This window comes from Hirundo rustica, chromosome 9, assembly GCF_015227805.2.
Source record: "Hirundo rustica isolate bHirRus1 chromosome 9, bHirRus1.pri.v3, whole genome shotgun sequence".
Lineage (NCBI taxonomy): Eukaryota > Metazoa > Chordata > Aves > Passeriformes > Hirundinidae > Hirundo > Hirundo rustica.
Window position 1 is genome coordinate 30,144,241 of NC_053458.1, and position 20,596 is coordinate 30,164,836.

The 20,596-nt window shown below is 49.1% G+C and overlaps 1 protein-coding gene across 11 annotated transcripts in view; it reads right to left on the reverse strand.

Annotated features, from left to right (window-relative positions):
* Positions 1 to 8,728: 8,728 nt before the first annotated feature.
* RASAL2 (RAS protein activator like 2) overlaps positions 8,729 to 20,596 on the reverse strand; it is a 127,890-nt gene continuing 116,022 nt past the window's right edge. For 7 of the 11 annotated variants that reach the window (XM_040072503.1, XM_058421702.1, XM_040072504.1 and 4 more), the window contains 5 exons: positions 19,161 to 19,295; positions 17,908 to 18,110; positions 17,406 to 17,493; positions 15,539 to 15,569; positions 8,729 to 13,637 (listed from right to left, as the gene is read on the reverse strand). In XM_040072503.1, coding sequence (XP_039928437.1) covers positions 13,507 to 13,637; positions 15,539 to 15,569; positions 17,406 to 17,493; positions 17,908 to 18,110; positions 19,161 to 19,295 — 588 coding nt within the window. In that variant the 3' untranslated portion in view covers positions 8,729 to 13,506. The remainder of the gene's footprint in view (positions 13,638 to 15,538; positions 15,570 to 17,405; positions 17,494 to 17,907; positions 18,111 to 19,160; positions 19,296 to 20,596) is intronic. The other 4 variants (XM_040072502.1, XM_040072498.1, XM_040072497.1 and 1 more) reach the window with 3 other exon arrangements.

Consider the following 20,596-nt stretch of genomic DNA (forward strand, 5'->3'; position numbering starts at 1 on the left):
CCTCTTTATTACTCCCATATCAGTATCTTTACTGTGGTTCTATTTACATTTCAAAGTGCTGAGCATTTGTCTGTGAGTTTTGAGATTCTAATTAGATGCAGTGCCTCATTTTTATCTAAATACTCAAAAACATATGCAAAAGCTGAAATATATTTTAACCAATGTGTGCTGCATGTAAGCAAAGCTGTGAGTTTTTTCCAGTCTGAAAAGCTTTCAAACCTATTCACTTCAAGCATTCCCTTGTGTATTCTCTCTCACCTACGTAGAGAGGCCCATATTTATTTTAATTTTAATAATATTTTCACCACAAAACCGGTTTGATATGTTTAGCTATCAAACGATATCACATTCATCAATTAAGGCTTGGAAATGATACACAAACAACATGAAAACAAATATGCAGCCATCTTTCCTTCTCCCACGCAAAATCTAACTTGTAAAACCAGAATTTCACGGCATTTTATAGCAGCTACTTAATTTTTCAGCTCATCCCAGATCAAACTAGTTTTATGTGCAGCAGCAACTTGTACAACGCATTGAGTAAAGCACTGCTGTGGTTTCACTTGCAGGAGAAAGGGAAGTAGCCAATGCAGGGATGCTCTGGTACACACCTGCCACTGCCAGTCTGGGAAGTAGGAGCAAGGTGAAGAAAAGGTGCTTGCTTCTGTTCCATGTGAATTCAGCAGGCATTTTATCATCAAACCCCTCAAAACCTGACCCCCTGTTAGCACAAATGCAATGCCAAGGGACTTTGTGAACCCTGTGCTTTGAAATAACCCTCCCTCCTTCTGTGCCCATCTTCCTGGGTGGTGCTGTTGGTGCATTAGGAGATTCTTGTCAACTGAAAGTATTTTTACAGTGCAGGAATTTTATTTTTATGTAAGGTGGGGTTCCCCCCTGCCCCCAGGCTGTGTAGGGAAGACAAAACCTTCAAGAAACATGACAAGCGAATTTCTAAGAAAAAGGGTTCACTTTAGAGCCAGAACAGTTATTATTTCAGTTTTCCCTTTGCTATGTCATATAGCAAAGCCAGAAGATAAATACTTTGGGGTTTGCAATTTAGTCACTAGCACAAGCACCTCATTTCTGGGCATTTCATTAAATTTTTGGCTAAATACAGCCTGATGACACAGCCCCAAATATTGCTTTAGCACTCAGGGGAATTTTCAGAGAGAAAAAGCCATTTCAGAGCCCCTCACCTTCCAAAAGATTACCACACCCACAGTTCATATTTTAATAAAGTTCTATCAGGTAGATTAAACCCTGTATATAAACAAGCATCCGGCTGCCAAACATGCAACTGTTGGACCACAACAAATGAGAAGAAAAATCTCTGGCTTCTACCAAAATCATGGGCTGAGGGGCAGAGAAGCTTTGATATTTTTATGAAACATTTACCTTCAAACGCAATTACCGCAGGCTCTGAGGCTGCTCCTGAAGGCTGCACTGTCGGGGAGAATTGCTGCAGAAGTGGCCTGCAGGGCAGGAACGTGGCAGGTAAACACATGGAATGTCTGCACAGAGATAATGGGATACAGGGCAGCAGGAAGAACATGGCTTTAGGGGATGGAAGTGCTGCCACGGACACTTTCCACATGCCAGCAGAAGTGACGGTGACTTGGTTGACATTGCATGAGCAGTAATCTTTGAAATCAGACGCTCTGAAGCATCAAGCTGAACTGGGGAGCGGGAAACCAATGCTGTCCCCTGCTTAAGTCTTGTAATGCTGAAACCATTTTAGTAGCAGAAAAAAAGAACTGAGCTAGATTCACTCTGAACAGTTCTACATCTACATTCTACCTTGAGATCAAAGGAACAGGCATTTGAGTCTTGGCAAGTTTTCCATCCCTTTTTTGCAGCTCCATGAGTTAAGGAAGAGACATAAGCATCCAAAATCTGGTGTGGCTACATGATCCTCATCTCCTGCCTGCATTATGTGGTGTCTGCAAAACGCAGTGACTGAGACTGTGTGCTGAGCCTTCAGTTACCGTGTAGGGAAGACAAGACAAGACTGAAAATCAGCTTTTTAAAATTTCTGGACTACTGCACTATTCAGAGGCAGTACACTTAGAGGTGTATCAGGACAGTATCTAGCCCAGAGTGATTTCTTCTTCAAGCATCTGAGGTAGAGTGATCTATTTAAATTCCCTGCACTTCACCACTCAGCCTGACCTTTACAATCAGCTCAAAAGCATTCAGAAGGTGTATGCAAATGTAAAAGATGTAATTGTTAGAGCTCGTGTTTCAGGGAATGCAAATAAGAGCAGCATGGAAGGGGGCCAGGGCTGTTTGGGGTGTGATTTGCAGAAGCAATTGATGTGGAAGAGGCCAGCGTTAGCAGGCACAGGAGAAATGATACACAGCCAGTTCTGAACGGCAGCAATTTCCAAGTTCTTCTTGGCCTTCCAATTTTTTCTCCCTGGGACAAGTTTTAGGGGCTGTGCCAGGGATTAAGGGCCCTGGCTTGCAGCACTTGCACCCTGGACTGGGTTTCTGCCACCATAAACCAGAAGCAATGGGTTGGCTTTAGTGTTTAGTGTTTCAGAGAGAATGAAAAACCAAAACAGCTTCTCCTACAGTCCACTGAACCAAACAGGAAGGATTTTGGTCCCGACAGCCGCAGCTGCGTGTCCCAGGGATAGTGCAGGGATAGCGCAGTGTCCCTTTGGATTTGCTTACGTCATCTCACAAATCTGCACACTCTGATGCCTGTGATAAATTTGTGCTTTAAACCACTAATGCTTCAGTCAGAGCTGAGCTCGGGGGATTTTACAGCACTATTCCTGTCTGCCTCCAGCTCCACAGGGGGCTTGTCTGGCTCCAGAACCGGGAGAGAGGCACCAGCAGGAAACACAGGGAAGGAACATGTCTTACCTAAGTTCTTGCCTCCACAATTCACAGCACACAATCCAGACAATCCAGGAGTTTTGCTTCTCTGTTGGTTTTCTGTTCCTGGTAAACTGGGTGCCTGAAGAGGGAGCAAATACACCAAATTCCACGGTGGAAGTCATTGGTCGTGGTGTTGTAGCCCAGCGTGAACCAAGGTAAGCCCCACAAAGCCTCTGCTGGGAACATGGGATTAAAATCCTCATGTGCAGATAAACTTCCTTCATTCAGGGCTGGATCTATCCTGCTTGCCTAGCACACATTTTGGATGGAGCCACAATGGCCAATCCTCAGAGGATCCTGCCCTCTTGGAAGAACACAGTGAAATGTGCCATTAGCCCCCCTCCCAAATTTGCATCCTTCACAGTCCTGTTAGCATATCCGTGCTGTTTATTCTGAGGTCAAAATCAATAAATGCTAATCAAATCAATGCTAAACTGCTTGGAACTGCAGTTTATGACAATTTACTGCCCTCCTTTCCAGAGAGATTCTTACCTTCCATCTGGTAGTAATCTTCTGACCTCCACTTAAAGCAACAGCTTTCCATGTCTTATCCGGGGTCTATCCAAAGCTGAGGTAGCAAGATCTGCTGGAAAGCCCCCAACTCCCAAACAGGAGAAATTCCATATTCTCAGTCCTCAGTCACAGAATCATGAGTCTCTTTACTCTCTGTCTCAGCGCTCGACCTTTTTTGTCGGGGTGAGAATTTGCCATGCGAGAGTAGGTTCCATGCTGAGGAGCCTTCAGAAATAAAAATGCGGAGGCTACAGACACAAATGCCACCTCTCCCAGAATGAAGATCTGATTCCTTGAGAGCCCAGGTTCGGAGTGAACCACAGCATTCTGTGGCAGCTGCTCGACAGCCCAAGAGAGATCCTTCACCAGGGTTCCTGCCGGCCACCTTCCCCTACACGAGGCCCTGCTGCTGCGACGGGCTGTCCTGCTCCCTGTGCGAGCACAGGGATTGAAGTGGCCTTCAATTCTCATCCCCATGGATATGAGCAAAGCCTGTGATTGTTGCTCTGTGTCCACTTCTCATGTCAGGCTGTTTATTTACATCTCAGCACATTATTGCACAGCCATTAATCATTAGCTCACTTTCCCTAATAAACATCACTTCTGTAAGAGAAAATATTGCAGCCCAGCCCTGTGGGTAAGAAGGAGAGATTTGTTTAGCTGGGCAGCATCTGCTTTGTCCCGGTTTTATTGTCCTGCTTAGTGGGACACAAATTAGAGGGCAGCATGAGGGGGAAGTCTCCGTGGACATTGTCACAGCAGCGGATTTTGATGTGGTCTCAGAGATGTCTGGAGTTAGGGATGGCCTAAGGCTTTCAGGAAAGATGAGCATTCTACTGACAGCCATTCCAAGGGGATTGACTTGCAAATGTCGCCACTGAACCTGTTTGCTGATAAAGCTTGTAGCTCTCCCAGCATCTGCACAAGTGTATTTGCCCAAGATACTCCACATACTTGTTTTTCATGCTGATAAGGGAGCGGTGGTTAAGGAAACACTTGTAGCAATGAGCGTGTGCGTGTCGTGCCTGCGTAGGAATCATTTATCAAATTCATTCCAGACTCACTCCAGTAGAGGCCCCTCCAATAGCTGTGACCCTTAGAAGTGCAGCAGGAATGTGAGAAATGAGGAAAAACTGGGCACCAGTGTGGTATGTACTCACCCACCACTCACACAGCTATTAAAGAGACTAAAATGAAATTTAAAGCTTGCAGGTTCCCTGTGGAGCCCTGGCAATGGAAACGCAACTCCCCACATGGAAGAACTACAGGTAGGTTGAAATAACGATGCCAAAACTTCTGATTCACTGCAATTTCTCCTTTCCCACGGGGAAAGCAGCCAGCCTGCCACAAACTGGGCTGGGGCCAGGTCCAAGTTAAGCAGATTCCAGGTGGCTGGGCTCCTCCAGGTTTTCTGTTGGCTGATAAAAGACCTCTGGGCCACCACTCTGACGAGCCCACCAGGGTGGTCTCTTTATGATGATGCACATATCACCTTCAAATCCCTCATCAAAGTCAACTGCAAATGTTGTACTGGACGGCATAAAAACTTCATTGTCACTTTGAAGTTTTCAAAGTATTTGATTGCATCCTGCTTTGTTTTTTGAGGGTGTGTCAGCAGCCAAAGTACTGGTGCTGATGCTCCAAAGACTGTGGGACAATGTCCTCCCTTTTACCTCGTACCAAGGAGCGCAATGAACATATCTGGAGCAAAAACTGCTTTTGCTGTTTCAGGCCAGGGACAGGCCAGGTGAGTGTTTATTGTCCCAGTCTAGAAGGGCATCTATTGTTGGGGAGCATGAGACCAGGCCTGCCCCGGTGAGAGAATAAATCAGTACCAGCACAGCCCTACACCGGGGCAAACTGCGGGAAAGGTGTGAATCCAGGAAAGCTGCACAGAGCCAAATCACCAGGGAAACACCTGCCCAAACCTTTCCATCCAGAACCAGCCAAATACTCGGCTCCTAAAATCATCCTGAAATCAGATACCTGTGTATTTTTGACCCAAGGACAATCCGAGCTGCTCCCCGAGGACAAATCTGCCGAAGCAGCTCATTCCCGGCCCGCAGCATGGCAGAATTCCTGCCCTGGGCTGAGGGCAGGGCAGCAGCTGTGCTCCTCCAGAGCTGGCTGCCAGGACACCCACCCTGCTCCCCTGAGAGGGGCAGGGGCTGCGGTCTGCAGCTGCCACCAAGGAGGTCATTTTAGTTTTGAAGGGCACTTGGAAAGCCACCCTCAGCACTATGGACAGCAAATGGTTCTTTTCCCCGGGATTTGTGATCTCTGGGATAAGCACTGCTGCTCTCTGTGAACTCCCCAGGCACCCCTGATAACCCCAAGCCTCTGTCCCTGCCGGGGCAGGAGAAACGCTGAATCCAAGTGGGAGCAGTAACTGGGGATGTGATGGCAGCTCTCCAGAGCACGCCATCCCAGCAGACAGCCTCAGGAAAACCCCCAGCAGCTGCCAGGCAGCAGCACCTGGGCTCCCAACACCCGGAGCGAGCAGAGCATCGCTGTGCTGAGCTGTGACACCATCGAGGACACGGCCCCCTCCAGCCTTTCCACCTTCCCCTTCAGGCACACGGCTGATTCCAGCAGCACACTTGTCAAGGCAGCAGTTGGGGCACATGGACTTTGATTTTAAGATCCCTGTTTTCCCAAAGCCACAATCTGGAATCTAACCATGGGAAGAGTATTTCTTGAAAAAAACAAAAAACAAAACAAAAAGAACCCAACACAAAACAAAACCCCAACAAAAGAACCCCAGCAAAAATCCATGACAAAAAAATACGTAACCGAGGGAACAACAATCTCTCTGCCCTTCAGTCAACCCCAGAGGAGATGGCAAATATTTAATCCACTTTATTAGCCTTACTGGTTGCTGCAGCAATGACTTTCTAAATGCTCCCCAGTAGAGCACAGATCCTGGCATGACAGGGAGCTGCCACTCAGTTTCCCAAAGAATGAGAAAAATCTGAAAGGCTCTACTTAATCCCAATTATGACAGTCTTTATCAGGTCCAAGTTCTTCCAGCCTTCCTGATACTGATAACCATCCAGCAATATAAACCAAATTTTTGTAGTACCTTCCGGTACTGCGGAAAAGGGAAATCAGTCCCCCACCAATCCTTCCCATCAGGGGCTCTTCCTGAGCCCTGGAAGTCCTTTGAAAGCACTGAGGGAACCAGAGCACACAGAGGTGTCACTCAGGAACAAAGCTTTGTACTATGAGAAAATAGGCTGTGGATCCACACCTGAGGTGACAAGGGACTTGGTCTAGGTACAAACCCAAGGGCAAGGCCCCATGTCCAAAGGGATGTGTGCTCCCAGGCTAACTGCAGCTAACTGGGAGGCCAAAGTAAATTCTCTTACTGATAAGAACCGAAATCCACCCAGCATCTTTTCAAAGCCTTCAGAGAGCTGCATTTTACGGGACATTCCTCGTTTGTGTCCCTGGTAAGGGCAGCTCCTCCTTCCAGAGACGCTGCTGGCTCTGCAGCAGGATGTTCTGGACAGCTGTGGAACGCTCAGGGTGCCACAGCCCCTGTGTGTCCTCTAAGGGAGGAAGGGCGAATCCTCAGAACAGCTCCTCCAGCAGTAACTACCCATAGTGGGGCTTCAGGTGGGGTCCAGCACGGATGGTCCATGTCTGACCCTCGTGAGGGGAGGGAAGGGCTGGGTAACTGCATCCTGCAGCTCAGCTCTATCTCCTCCTCCCTCACTGCAGGCAGAACTTGCTCCTTGCCAAGCAGAGCAGGAACTGCTCCCACCGTCTGCATCCTGCTGCCAACAGAAGCCTGGACAGCAGAGAAAAGGCGGTGAGAAACGTCGCTCATCTCTGTGCAGGTCACGTTTCACTCTGTATCATCCTTCACTGGGGTCAGCACTGGGAATTTGTCCCTTGTGATCCCCCTCCCCCTGTGACACAACAGCCCTTTGGGTCCCATTATAGCGTTTTTAAAAGCTGGGAAAACTTGGAGGGTGCTGGGAGCATCCATCCCAAGTGCCCTGCTCCTGGCAGCCACCATGGAATCTGAGATGTTGGTAACAGTCTCTTCCATTCCAGCCCAGGCTGCTTTTCGACTCAGCTGGGCTAAGGAGGGTCCTGAAACATGGGCTCAGGTCCACAGAACTCACGTTTCCAATGGCATCAGCAGGGCGGAGCTGAGTAAGGACAAGGAATTCATGCTGGCTGCAGGAAGAACCGACAGGTAGCCAGGTTCCATGCCTACAACCAGGATATTTGATCTACCCCTCGTGGCAAAAAGCAGGAATTTAATACATCTTCTGGAGACGTGAGGTTATCTGATCTGTGGGACCAGGAGGAAGGCGAAGGACAGCAACGTGAGATGGGTCCTAGCAAGACCAAGGACTCTCTTCTGACACTCATATCCCAGCGTAAGCAAACTGCTATTCCACCTGCTAACGGATCTAAGCAGCAGCTGCTGCTTAACGTAAAGCACACATCCTTGGAAACCAGTCAAGGTTGCACACTTGCATCCTTTGGGCAGGAGGGCTCTTGGAGGGGAGCTTCTCCCAGGGAATTTCCCAAGTGATCTGCAAGAGTGGCAGGACAGGCTCCAGAACCGTGTGCGCTCTGTCCAGAGTGGCTGGAAACGGAGAAGAATTTGCACATTCACACACAGTTTTACACAGTGGAGTAAAGTGAAATTCAAAGAGAAAGAACAATTCCGTGAGATGAAAATAGAGACTTTTCCAAAACACCCCCTTGAGCACGGATTTTACACCCAGTAAGTTCCCTGTGGAAGGTTTTCCCAATCACTCTACACAAGATTTCATACACACATGAAGAATCAATGTAAATACCTTCGAATCCGGCATTTGATGTGAACCTGTAAATAACATCCCTCTGCACGTCCGTGCCTCCAACTCTGCAGCTTTGGGCTGCTGCGTGCGAGCGTTTGACTGAGGGATGGAGTGAACAGGAACACAGGGCTGATCACATTCCCTGGACTGGCGTGAGGGGAATAACCACGTTAATTAATACACGGACACTCTCTTTTCAGCACTCAGAGAAAACCCCACGGCCAAAGGAAGCAGAGAGCAGTTCTCCGTTTCTCCACAGCTTGTCGCTCTCTCACTCCACAATGCCAGATATTTCCCCACTTCAGGATGCAGGAATTGATCCCGTTCCCCTCGGCCCCTCGGTTTGCCCAGGCTGCTCCAGGCGGGAGCAGCTCCATCCCAAACATTTTGTCACAGTGGGAATTCCTTCCCCTCCACCCTCTGCCTCTACACAAACACAACCACAGAGCACAGAAAAGAGGGGGACTTTAAATCAGCGTAAGTTTAGCAGAGTCCAAACTCTTTAAAGTTAAAGTTTATTTGTATTCTTTGTAGGAATATCAATAAAAGTCCTCAAATGTATCTATATCTGTACATATTACAAGAACCTTCAAAAATTATTCACAGAACAAAAATAAATCTTCTTTAGAACAAACCCAGGCAATGAAATGCAGAAATGGATCTCAGAGACCAAACAGTCCAGTGCTACAAGCATAAAAATACGGCTTGAAAAACAAGTTTATTCCTTTTTAAAGGTGTACTTTGTTGAAATAAAAAATAAATTATTTAGAGCTATCATTGTAGAACAGTTCTGTGTAGTAACACTCTTATTAAGGCCCTTGAGACAGAAAATCTATTTTTGCAGGTAGGATTCCTGGCAGGCATGATCTGTAAGGACATGCTCATTCTCCTGGGAGTTAACCTACTGTGGAGAAAGAAACACCTAAAAACATCAGCCTAAATTTAACCCTTTCTCCTCTGGCAGACTCAGCTGGATACCTGTGGCTGACCACGCCCACCACTGATGGAAATGCACGTCACGGTTCAACTCGGACAGGAATTGTTTTCCAAGAACAACACGGATATTTTTGCAGAACACAAGCAGCATTCATCCACACAAGTAAGTATTGCTGACACATTCCATGGACTTGGCTGTAAAATTCATGGACTTCAGAGTTAAAAGCTGGTGGGTTTGTGCAAGCATCAAAATATGAAATGAATATACCATGGGGGAAAAACACACAGCCAAACCAAACTACATCAACGCAAAATAAACCCCATTTCTTTGATGATTTACTAGATGGATAAAGAATTTATTAGTGAGACACCTCATATTCTCTAACTAGAAAATACACACATCCCTTTCCATGCTCCTGTAGATTCCCTGCCCGAGTTATGCCACCGGAGAGGAATGTGGCAAAATGTGTAGCTGCATGGATCTGTGCTTTTGTAAAAAGCTGCCCATTTCTGATACACCAGGGAACTAGCAGCTGGTAATTAGTAGATGTGAAATCTATTTCCCCTAATAAAAAGGCCTGAATTCCTGGAGTTGCAAAGAACAGGGATTTACAGGGGATGCCGCCCCTAGGCCCTGCTCCCTCTGTCCTCTGAGAGCCTGTCCCTTGTCACCCTGCTCACCTCACACACTGCAGACACCACACATGACCTGCCAAGAGGCCACACACAGGAGGCTGCTCCCTCTCCCTGCCCTGCTGTGCTCGCCTCAAGCTTTTCCTGAGCACTCAAGAAGCCCAGGTGGCTTTGAGGTTTGGAGAGAACCCTCCTAGAATGGCACCAACGCGGCCAGCACGGACTGAGACACCAGGATGGGGTGACTTTCCTGTTCAGTCAGAGGAACATGAGTATTCCTCCTCCAGGCTATCCAATTTTTTCTGCACTACTTCATCTGTTCCCCAGTGAGAGCAGCAGCTCCTTGCACGGCATGAGACACAGCCATCAGCCTTTGCTCGGAGTGTGAACCCAAAGCCAGCCTCTGCCGCGCTCCCCAGCACACGCTGCACCATTTACTCCCTCACTGCTGCACAGCCCACCGGCCACGAGTCTAAACCCAAAGGTGGCCAGGCCCAGGCAGGGCTCCTGCTCCTGAACAGACACGTGGGTTAGTGCCACTTGGATTTTATCAGTCTGGACAAAACAGAAACTGGCATTTTCCCATATTGTCAGCTTCAGGCGGCTGAAAAATTTTCTGGAAGGCTGCTTGGTAACAAATTAGGAGAGACAGCTGCCTGCAGGACTCAGGAGCAGTGTTTTGTGCTGCAGCAGATCAATTCCAGTCTTGCAGCACTGACTCTGCAGCCTTCACCCCTCCGGGGTCCGCAGGCAGCGACTCCTGGGCACCCGGCACCTCAGGGGAGAAACTGGAAGAGCAGAGAAACAGCCAGCCTAGCAACGAGCTGAGAGACACAGAGAGGGGCCAGGCTCTGAGAGAGCCGCTGCTTTTCCCTACAAGCATTCTACAGGCTTGAGAAACACACAGGAGAAGGTACAGTACTGGAATGAGGCACTGCCAAAGACCTCACCAGCACTGGGGCAGGGATCATCTCCCCTCTAAAAATCCAGGCTGAAATGCTGCCCCGTTTGCAGAAACCAAAGTGGACACCTCAGAGCCTTCAGCATCAAACCACACAGCTCAGCCAGCGACCTCTGACATTACCAGAGCACCGGGGAGCTCCAGGGAAAAGACGTTTCCCAAAATAATGCCGGAATAACTCTCCTAGAACAACACATCTGCTTCTGCCTTGTTCTGTCAGTGCAGCCCCACGGGCGCTCGCTCACACCTCAGTCACAGCACACCCACGTCACCTGCACGGTGCCACAATGGGATCCCATAGATCCCATGCCTGTCCCAAAAGGGATGGGAGCACGTTCCCCCGTGCTACAGCTGTGCAAATACAGTACACGGCTACAGGGACACGCAGATCCCACAGAGACACAAAAAGCGTTTGTGTGAAAGAGGCCCTCACGTGACAGCTTAACACAAACTGGAGAAGTTGCTACGGCTGCGATGCCTGAAGGGAGAAAGGAGGAACTCAAAGGCACAGTTTGAGGAATAAACTATCAGAGGTCAGCAAGGATTCAGAGCTGGAAGACGGTTTGGAAAGAACGGAAAAGTGACCACTGCTGAGCCAATGCAGAGCGCAACGCCAGGTGTGGCAGTGCCAGCAGCACCGAGTCCCGGCCGAGCAGCCGGAGCAGCTTTGACCCCAAAGAGCCGAGCATTAATCCCAAATCCCAGCTCACTGCTGTGCTCCAGAAGGCCTGGCAAGGATTGATGCACACACATCCTGCAGCACAGGGGTCTCTGCGCTGATGCACAGAACACACGTGGGTGGGGATGGTAGCTGGAGCATCGTGACATCAGAGCACACACACTGCTCTGCCACCTCCTGCATCAGCCACCGAGCTGGGATTAATTCACTTCCAAAAACCAGGCAAACTTGGCAACACACACCAGGTGTGGGTCTCGGTATTGCCAATAATCCACGTGCAGGGAACTGGCTCAGAAGCTCCTGCGCTTTTCATGAGACCCCCCGACAAGGGTTGTCACCTCTCAAGGTTTTGTCTCAAACTGAAGTAAACTTTTCCAGTTTCACACAGCATGTGTGAAAGGTTCATCACACTCGCTGTTACCGGCGTGTTTCTGTAATTAACAGTTTCAATCAATAATTTCATTTACTGCGAGAGGTTGAGGGCTAGAAATGCACAGCAAAAGCCGGAAGTAAAAATTCACACTTGACTCCAGAATATGGGATTTAAAAAAAACCCAGAAACAAACCCTCTCTCAGATTAAATATTGTGGCACTGGATGAAATCATGAGAATTGACAATACCAAGCCATTTACAGTTCATCTGTTTACAGGTTGCAAATGTCACTATCTCCCAGGAGAAGGTCACTTTGGAGCGATATCCCATTCACACACAGTCTGCAGTCATGCTTCTATGAAACACAGCTGAAAGGAATTGAAGACGAAAGCTTAGTCAAAACTCCTGAAAAAAACTGCTGTGTACAGAACTCAAAAAAAAAAAATCCCTTTGAAGTGTCCAGAAAAAGGAAAATTTCAGCAGAAATGGAAGATCTTTCAACAAAAGTGCAGAAAGCACCTTTCATTGGAACGACACTGGCTAAGCAAGTGGCCGAAATAGTGAAAATAAGCAAGCATTAAAATATGGAAATCCTCTAGAAAAAAGGACATTTGCATATGGAATTTCCTGTGCTGGGCATGGGCATCCTTTGGTTAGCCCTTTCCCAAGAGGATTAACCTGTCTGTTCCTGATGGAGAGCAGAGAGGGAATTCAGGGTGCTGCTGCAGGGGGCATATGGTGGGGATTGGCTAGAAATCGTTAAAAAAATGTATTTACAGGCCTGTAAATCCTCCAAACAGAAAATATAAAACTGCACTAGAACCGGGGTAAAAAAGAAAGAATCCTACCACAGAATCCTGCAGATTCCCTCTGTCTGACAGGAAGCCTGACTGTGCAAATTCCAGGAACCCAGCTTGCTGCTCCCACGGTGTACCTTCTTCAGAAAGACTGTCCCACGACAGAGTCCTGTCCAAAGTAGGTACGGGACACAGCAAGAGCCAGTTCTCTTGCTAAAACGTTTGCTATCAAGTTTGCATTCAGCTAAAGACCAGCTGGGGAAGAGGGGAATAAACCCAGCTGGATGAGTTTTCCTATGGAATTCATTTCACTCCATTCGTGTCCTTTTATCAGCCAGCTGCTGTCTCGGGTCACCCGCTGCTCACCTCTCTCACCCACAACACACACGCACACACACTCCCCTCTTCCTCCTCCCAGGACTGCAGTGCTTTCAACGAGAGAAAAACAACAACAACAATAACAACAACAACAACATAATAATAATAAAAAAAATAGCAATAATTAAAAAATCTACAGTATTCACTTCCTTTTGGTATATTACATTGGCATTTTCTGTACACAACCCAAGAGCTCCCTCTATTTACACAGTGATCCACAAGGACTTATTCTGGGGAGCCTGGTTCTCCTGGCCCTGAGTGGGGAATTACAGCCCACCCTTCAGAGTTGCTTTTTCAATTTTATTGAATGTACAATGCTATCTGAAAACAATTTAAAATGCAATTCTAAAACAATTTTAGAACAATCTTCAAACAATACAATCTCCAAACAATACAATTTTCCTTGTACAGAAGAACTATGTGCAACAATCAGTGACGGTGAGGGGTCTTGGCTCCGCTCCGTCCTGCTCTTCCACGGAGGCGGTTGGCAGCACCTGCAGAATTAGAAACTGCTGTTCTTAAATTCACCATTCTCCGTGATGGAAAGCTTGGGAGGGTTGCCATTCCGGACGTGCATGGTGTAGCGCTCCTTTACCTGCGTCAGGGCGCTCATCAGGCGCGTGTTGGCCGAGTCCAGGAACACGATCCGCTTCTCCTGCAAAGACACCGCGCAGCGTCAGAGGTGCCGCACGCCCGGCGCCCTCGCTGGGCTCTGGGCAGAGGCAGCTGTGCCAGCACGCCCTGGCGACATGGGCTGTCTGCCTCTTTCTGTTTTCGGGGTGCCGCTGCCCCTCAGCGGCCGCTCCGGCCCTCCGGGGCTTTTTTGCGCGACGAATCCGAGTTACGGCGGGGAATGGATCCGGGCGCGGAGGCTCCACCCAGCCAGGCAGGGTTTTGCCACAGGGGAGCGGGAGGGTGTCGGTGTTAATAACGATGGTAGCCAATTTTCGATACTGTATTTTAGAAGTACATTAGAAAAACAGAAACAGGCAGCAGAAAATAAAAGTGGTGGGGGGGTTTCATCTGGCAGAGAGAAGTGCAAGTGGTATCTGCCGACCATCGTCTCTGTTTTTGGATGGAGTGTGCTCAGAGTAAACTCATGGGATGCTTGAAATAAATAAGTAAATAAAGAAAGAAATAATAATAATAAAAAGCAGATAATGGCAGCCTGCGGTGACGGTGCAACGGCAACACAGAGAAGCAGCAGCCAAAGCTAACGCTGAGGGTTACTGGAGGTGAGGGGGAGAGGGCACTGTGGGTGGAGGGGAGATGCCATCGACAGAACACAAAGAACAAACACGGAACACGCTGCTCCTAGACCCATTCCAGCTCGGGGCGCTCCCGGGCTCCATGAAGCCACGTGCCTGGTTGATTGTCCTTGCACAGAACGTGCCAGCCTCCACTCGGGGCACACAGCCCAGGGATGGTGCTGCTGAACGGACATGACCCATCACCAGACCCAGCCTGCCAACAGGGGGATGGATATCTGCAGCGGGACGCAGCACCGGAGGGGCAAGCCGAGGAGTTGTTGGCATAATCAGAGATGACAATTTCCCTATTTCCCAAAAAATAATAATACTAATAAGGCAGCTGCAGAAAGCAGAGCTAGAGACGGCAGGAAGGTAACTGTGCTCTCCATGCCACCAGCTGATTGGCTTTTGTTCTTTGAGAAGGGAAAATGTCTAATTTGCTCAAGTTGCACATGGGAACTCTTCCCAGTCCAGCCCATTGAGAAACAAAATGGAGGGAAAAACGATGCACGGAAGGCATAAACATGAAGGAAGAGTTCAGACACACTGCTCAGGAGACTCACATGCTACCACAGCCCCTCGGGATTCAGATCCCAGCAGATCAGTGTGTGCTGCAGCACTAATCAGCAATGTCTGCTTTTCTCAGCGGACTCCCCCACAGGGGTGAGTGCTCGGGTGCAAAAAGAAAGCAGAATTTAAATCCTGCTTCTGTTACAGCCCTGAAGGCACCGAGCTCTGTGTAAAGCCAACAGAGGAGGAGGAGCAGGAGGCACAAGGCACAAGACCTGCCTTAGCCCTCATCTTAATCCAGCTGATGGGAGCAGGGAGAACTCGGAGCCAAGGAGTTACAGGCCTTTCCTCCCATGCTGAAATGAACCCTGCAGAACACAACTGCCTCACCAGGAATGTACTCCTCAGCCAGGCAAAGCTCCTACTCCTCCAAATGTATTTCACCTGAAACATACCGTTTAAAATGAAAATTTTCCTCCTGAAACTTTTCCTGAAAAATTTCTAAAAAATCTTTCCAAAGAGTTGAGAATGAAAGGCCGGGGGCTTTCAGACACTGCTGATCACTCACTGAGCCAGTCTGCAAAACAGCTGGAAATCCACACTCAGGAATCAATCTTAAAGGCACGAGCTTGGCGAGTAGAGGCATCTTCTCACTGATAGGAAAACTGGATCTACCAGGCACGTCTCTCACACGCTCAGGGCACAGGGAGCAGGAGGAGCTGGAATGGGTAGGAGGTCAGTGTGCTGGGCCAGGACTGGGTACTGCTCAGCTAGAGAACTGATTGGGTTTACTTGCCTGTTGGAATTATCTCATCCCCATTTATGACCTGTAATTTAACACAGCGGAGATGTCACTTGCAATAGCAACCGGGCCAGTTCTCTTTGCAGCTGCGCCGCTCCGAGGGCAGAGTCTGGCCAGACCTATCCCTGCCCAGGCTCCAGAGCCAGGAGAACAGCTCGTGTCTGTGTGCTCAGGGCAGTGCTGGGAGCTGCACTGCACCCCTCAGACCATGCCAGGCCGGTGTCCCTAAGCACAGGATCCCAGGTCACTGCTGCTCCTGGCAGCATTTAACTCTTCAACCAGGTTCCAGCCCCATGCGATGAATCCCACACAAAAAAATGACCTTTCCTTTTCTAGCCACTGAAGGAGTCAGACTAAATAAAATCTTCCAAGCACGACTTCAAGGGATTGTTACAGAACCCAGCAGACACCTGGGCTCCCCTGGTGAGTCTGCTCTGAATCCTTCACCAGTCTCCCCCTCTGCTCAGGTACTCGAGGAAGGACAGTGACAACTGCACTTCCCCCGGGCACTGCCCGACAGTGAAGCAGTTGAGGTTTGCCAAGAAAAAGAGAAATCATTCATGCTGCTGTTTTGCTCATGATTTTTCACCAGTTTCCACCACAGATGATAAACGCTGCATCACTTGATGAAGTGTGATCAAGGACTACGCCCTTCCAGCCCTGAGGGTTTGAGGGTCTCACAAGTCAACAGTGGTCCCCTCTGCCAGCTGGTGACACTGGGATCACAGTGGTCCACACTCCACCTTGCTAGCCCATAACCAGCACCAAGGCTGAGAGCCTCCTGGCATGCACAGGTAACAGGCAAGTTTCTTACTCAGTCACAATCTCTCCCCTCTGAAAATCACTTCGCGTGTTTGCTCAGCGCCCCTTCCACCTTCTAGAGGCAGATGAAAAATGCATCCACCCATTTCATAATCCAGGCTGCTGTCTGGATGAGCTGCCATTCCATGGCTGTAACAGTGAGATGCCCTGACTGTGCCTATCTCCAAAAACCACAACTCTTCGCTGCTTTATATTTTCCCTACAGTTCCACCTGAGTTCAAGTATTTCTAATACCCCAATGTCCTGTTTAACCATGCTCAGCTGAAGACTTCCACCACCACTCTTTGTGTAGGGAATAACTTTTCAGAAATTTCCAGTTGGAACTACTGAAAAGCCCAGAAGCAGGAAAGAGACCCTCCAAATGCAAATACCACAAACGTAACATGGCAGGCAGATACAAACCAGTCCCAGGTTCTGTGGTGGGATCAGCACAGACACAGAGGAAAAGCTGGAATGACCCCAGAGGATACACCCACATGCACTTCCCGCTGGGTTCCCCTCCCCACAGCTGCCCAGGTGGCCGAGGTGGGAGCTGCAGGTTTGTGGGAAATGGGCATTTCCCCAGCACTGCCAGGGAGAAATGCCACACGTGACATTCCCAGCACAATGCTTCGTTGCAGCATTCTCTTTCCTGGACTCCACTGTCCAAAGCCATGCTGTTGCTGGCACAGCTGAGATGCATGCACATGGCAGCTAAACTATGCTGGGGTGAGGCACGGCTTTCCCAGAGGTCCCAGGCCCACGCTTGGAACGACATCTACACAATGCACTGCTATTCCTTCACTCCCTTGGGATCTCACAAAGTAGCAAAGGTTTTGGAGACGGGATCAGTCCTGGGATTTGTTGCCAGGCTGCCTCAAAGCCCAGGTCAGACAGTATTAATTAAAGCCCCCAGTTATCTCTCAGAGGCAGTAAGTGACACGTCTGACACTGTGGGCCCATACGGCTTGGAAGACAGAGAACAGCGCTGGGGCAGGAGAGAGGGACCAGAGACAGGTTCTACACACAGGTTCTGGGAGATCCCGAGCTCTTTACCTACCTGTGCATCAATGATTTTCTGCTTTGCATCAATGACTGCTTGCATCTCAGCGTGATCCTTTTTCAGTTCCTCTTCAACGGCCATGAGTCTGACGAGAAAAGAGAGGGGCAAATTAGGACAGTTTAATATTATTCCCAAGTGTTTCAGGTACTCTGGCCTGTTGGTTTGACTTTTCTGCTTCCCTTGAAGAAGGCTCTCCAAGAGAAGAATTCTGCTGTTCTCAGGAAAGCTTATCTCTCCATCTGACACTCCCAGTTGCCCAGCCTTGTTATTTTCAGAATGGGCATTACCAAAAACCCCGCTGCTCTGAAAAACTGATCTCATGTACGGACTCCAAACAACAACAACAACAACAAAGCACCTATAATAAGTACAACAGAGACCTAAGTTAAATTTTTCCAAATATTTTCTTTTACTTTCCTGACAATCTCAGGCAAGTTTCCACACCTGCATCCCAACTTCTTCAGCTCTAAGGATGGAGCGGCCAGTCCCAAAGCCTCACCTGCTGATGATACTTTTCATCTGGCTGTCCTTCTCCTCCTGCTGCCTGCGCAGCCTGTCCTCACTGTCTTCCAAGCGAGACTTGTAGTCCGTGAGCAGCTTCTGCATCTGCTGCTCCTGCACCAGGAGCCGCCGCTCGTACTCCTCCAGCCGGCGGCTGGACACCCGCAGGCGCTCCTTCAGCTTGGCGATCTCCTGCTCGTACTGGGGGTGCCAGGGAGGGAATCAGGGGCAAAGGGGAAAAAAGGAGAGATCAGATCGTGGGAAAGCTCTGCTGCACTTTAGGGGAGTGTTGGGGTTTTTTTTCCTAATGAAAATTGAAATAAAGGAAGTGAGAAGCAAACATAGGGGTGGACGTAGAGAAGGAGAACGTGGTGCTCCCCCTGGGCATCAAGCTGCTCCCACGCTGTGGGGTATCACTCTGCAGCACAAGCCAAGCAGTCAGAGGGCTCTGACATGGCTCCTCAGCCCTGACTGGTCACATCCTGCCTTACTCCAGACTCCAGCGGTTCTCAGGCAGATGATGCTAACAGTGCTCAACTGCAGAAATGGTCTGGGCTGCCCAAACTGACAAACCCAGACCTGTGTGGGACCCAAAGAACTCACGCTTCAATCAGGACCTAATCAATCAGGGCAGGTCAGAGCAAATTGGTCACTGCAAACCAGAGCCTGTCAGGTTTCTTGGCTGAGCTTTTGTTCTTGTCTCTGTGGGCAATCGTTTCTGCAATAGTGCCATGAATCTCAATATATTCCTTTGTTTTGGGTTCATTCACCTTTCCTAATAATCCTGTGTTTCTGCTTCTTTGTCCACTAAATGTTCTCCTCCTCACTCCCTGCCTTCTCAAAATACCAAGCCTCTTACACAACAACTCTATCCCCACAGCAACAAATGGCTGTAACTGTACTTGGAAAAATGGGATCTACTCCTGAAAAAACAGACACTTTCAAAAACAGATCACACAGATTTCTGTGCAGTACCTGGGTGACAGGCATTTGCTTTGGGAGAAGTCCAAGACAAAATCTGACTGCTGCTACTGATGAAAGCTGAGCTGCAGCCCTGCACAGTCCCCGTGCACGTCCCTAAGCTATGCTCAGTCAGGTTAACAATCCTGATTTACTTTATTTAAGGAGTTAGTGATCGCTATAACCAGCAGAACCTGTGTGACAATGTGTGACGCTGTGACAGCAGGGCCCTAAAGCCCCACAGCACTCAGTGGCACCCCCGCAGCTGGCTGCAGACAGAATCAAATCTACCTTCTCAGCATGCTTGACTTCGTCCAGGTTCTGAGTCGTGTCCTTCTTGGTGTCCTCGTACTGGCCGTTGTTGAACACCCACGCAGCCGTCCTCTCCACTGGGGACAGCGTGGCCGAGTCCACCGGCGACTGCACCTGGGGCACAGACACCTGTTAGCATTCTCCTGAGACACAGACCAGCTCTGAAATCCACTTCAGCTGGAGGAGAGAGATACCCATGGATCTGTCAGCCTCAAAGGATGTCCAGAACGTCTCCTGCAAGGATACTCCATCCACCCTTTAGACCTACAGCGCCTGCCTGAAGCCCTCTAAACCCAATGCACTTTGGAAATTATTATTCCTCTCCAAGTGAGCTTCTCTCTGAAAAAGTTCTTGTCTCCCAATCCCATTCACATCCACCTCTTCCCTTTGCCACACTGCCAGCAAGGCTTTCTCACCCTGCCACGACTTGCACAGAGAAAACGGTGACAAAGCTCTGCTCCCAGCGTGCTCGGGTGAGACAGGTTGGCTTCCCTGGAGTGCTGAGGAGCTGAACTTGGGAGCAGCTTCCTCAGCCAGGCTGGGACAGACTACAGTGGAGCATGGGACTGCACAGCCTGGATCCAGGCCAGCGTGGCAGGGCTTGAATGCGGCAGGGAGGTGGGACATGATCACGGCAGTGCCTGCCAGGTTTGCATGGTCCATTGCAGCGCAGCTGCCCTGCCAGGGCCAGCTGTGCTGACTGGGAGAAATGTCCAGCTGCTTTGGAGGCTCTCTCTCTCTCTCTCTCTCTCTCTCTCCTCTTTAAGGGAATCCAAAAAGGGGGCCAAGAAAAGAGACAAGAAACTCTCCGCCTAGCTGGGGAAAACATGGCTTGCTATAAATTCCAAGCAATTTTCATGGACAAAGACAAGTTTATAAGCGCAGGAATTAGCATAATCACTCCTGAAAGAGCAACATTGTCTTATGTTTTTGAGAAATGCAGAAGATCAACTTCTCCCCAACTGCAGATTCTTTTTGGTGCCCAGGCAGCTCTTCAGCTCCCTGGCTGGCACAGTGGTGCACCCAAGTGCACTGTGCTCCCTGCCCGGAGCTTCTGGAGTCCCAGTCTCAGCCAGAAGCTCTCCATGGGGAAGGAGACGTGTCTTTACAGGGATCATGTTACCCTCCTGCTGTGTTTCTCCTCCTCAGGAAGACAGGGCTGGTGGGTGCTGGATCTGCTCCCACAGCTTAGCTGTCCTGAGCAGCAGGGGAAGAAGCCTCAACAGAAATGTAAAGGCAAAGAAAAGGCATAGGAATTAGGTAGAAATCCTTGGATTTAGGTAAAGGCCTTTTCCCTAGAAGGAAGCCTTCACAGCAAGAAAGCTAATAGCTCCTTAGGTGTAGTGTGGCAGCCTGGCAAAGCTCCTTAATTCAGAATTTTTTGATGCCATTTGCTGTCAGGCAGCCAGAGCAAG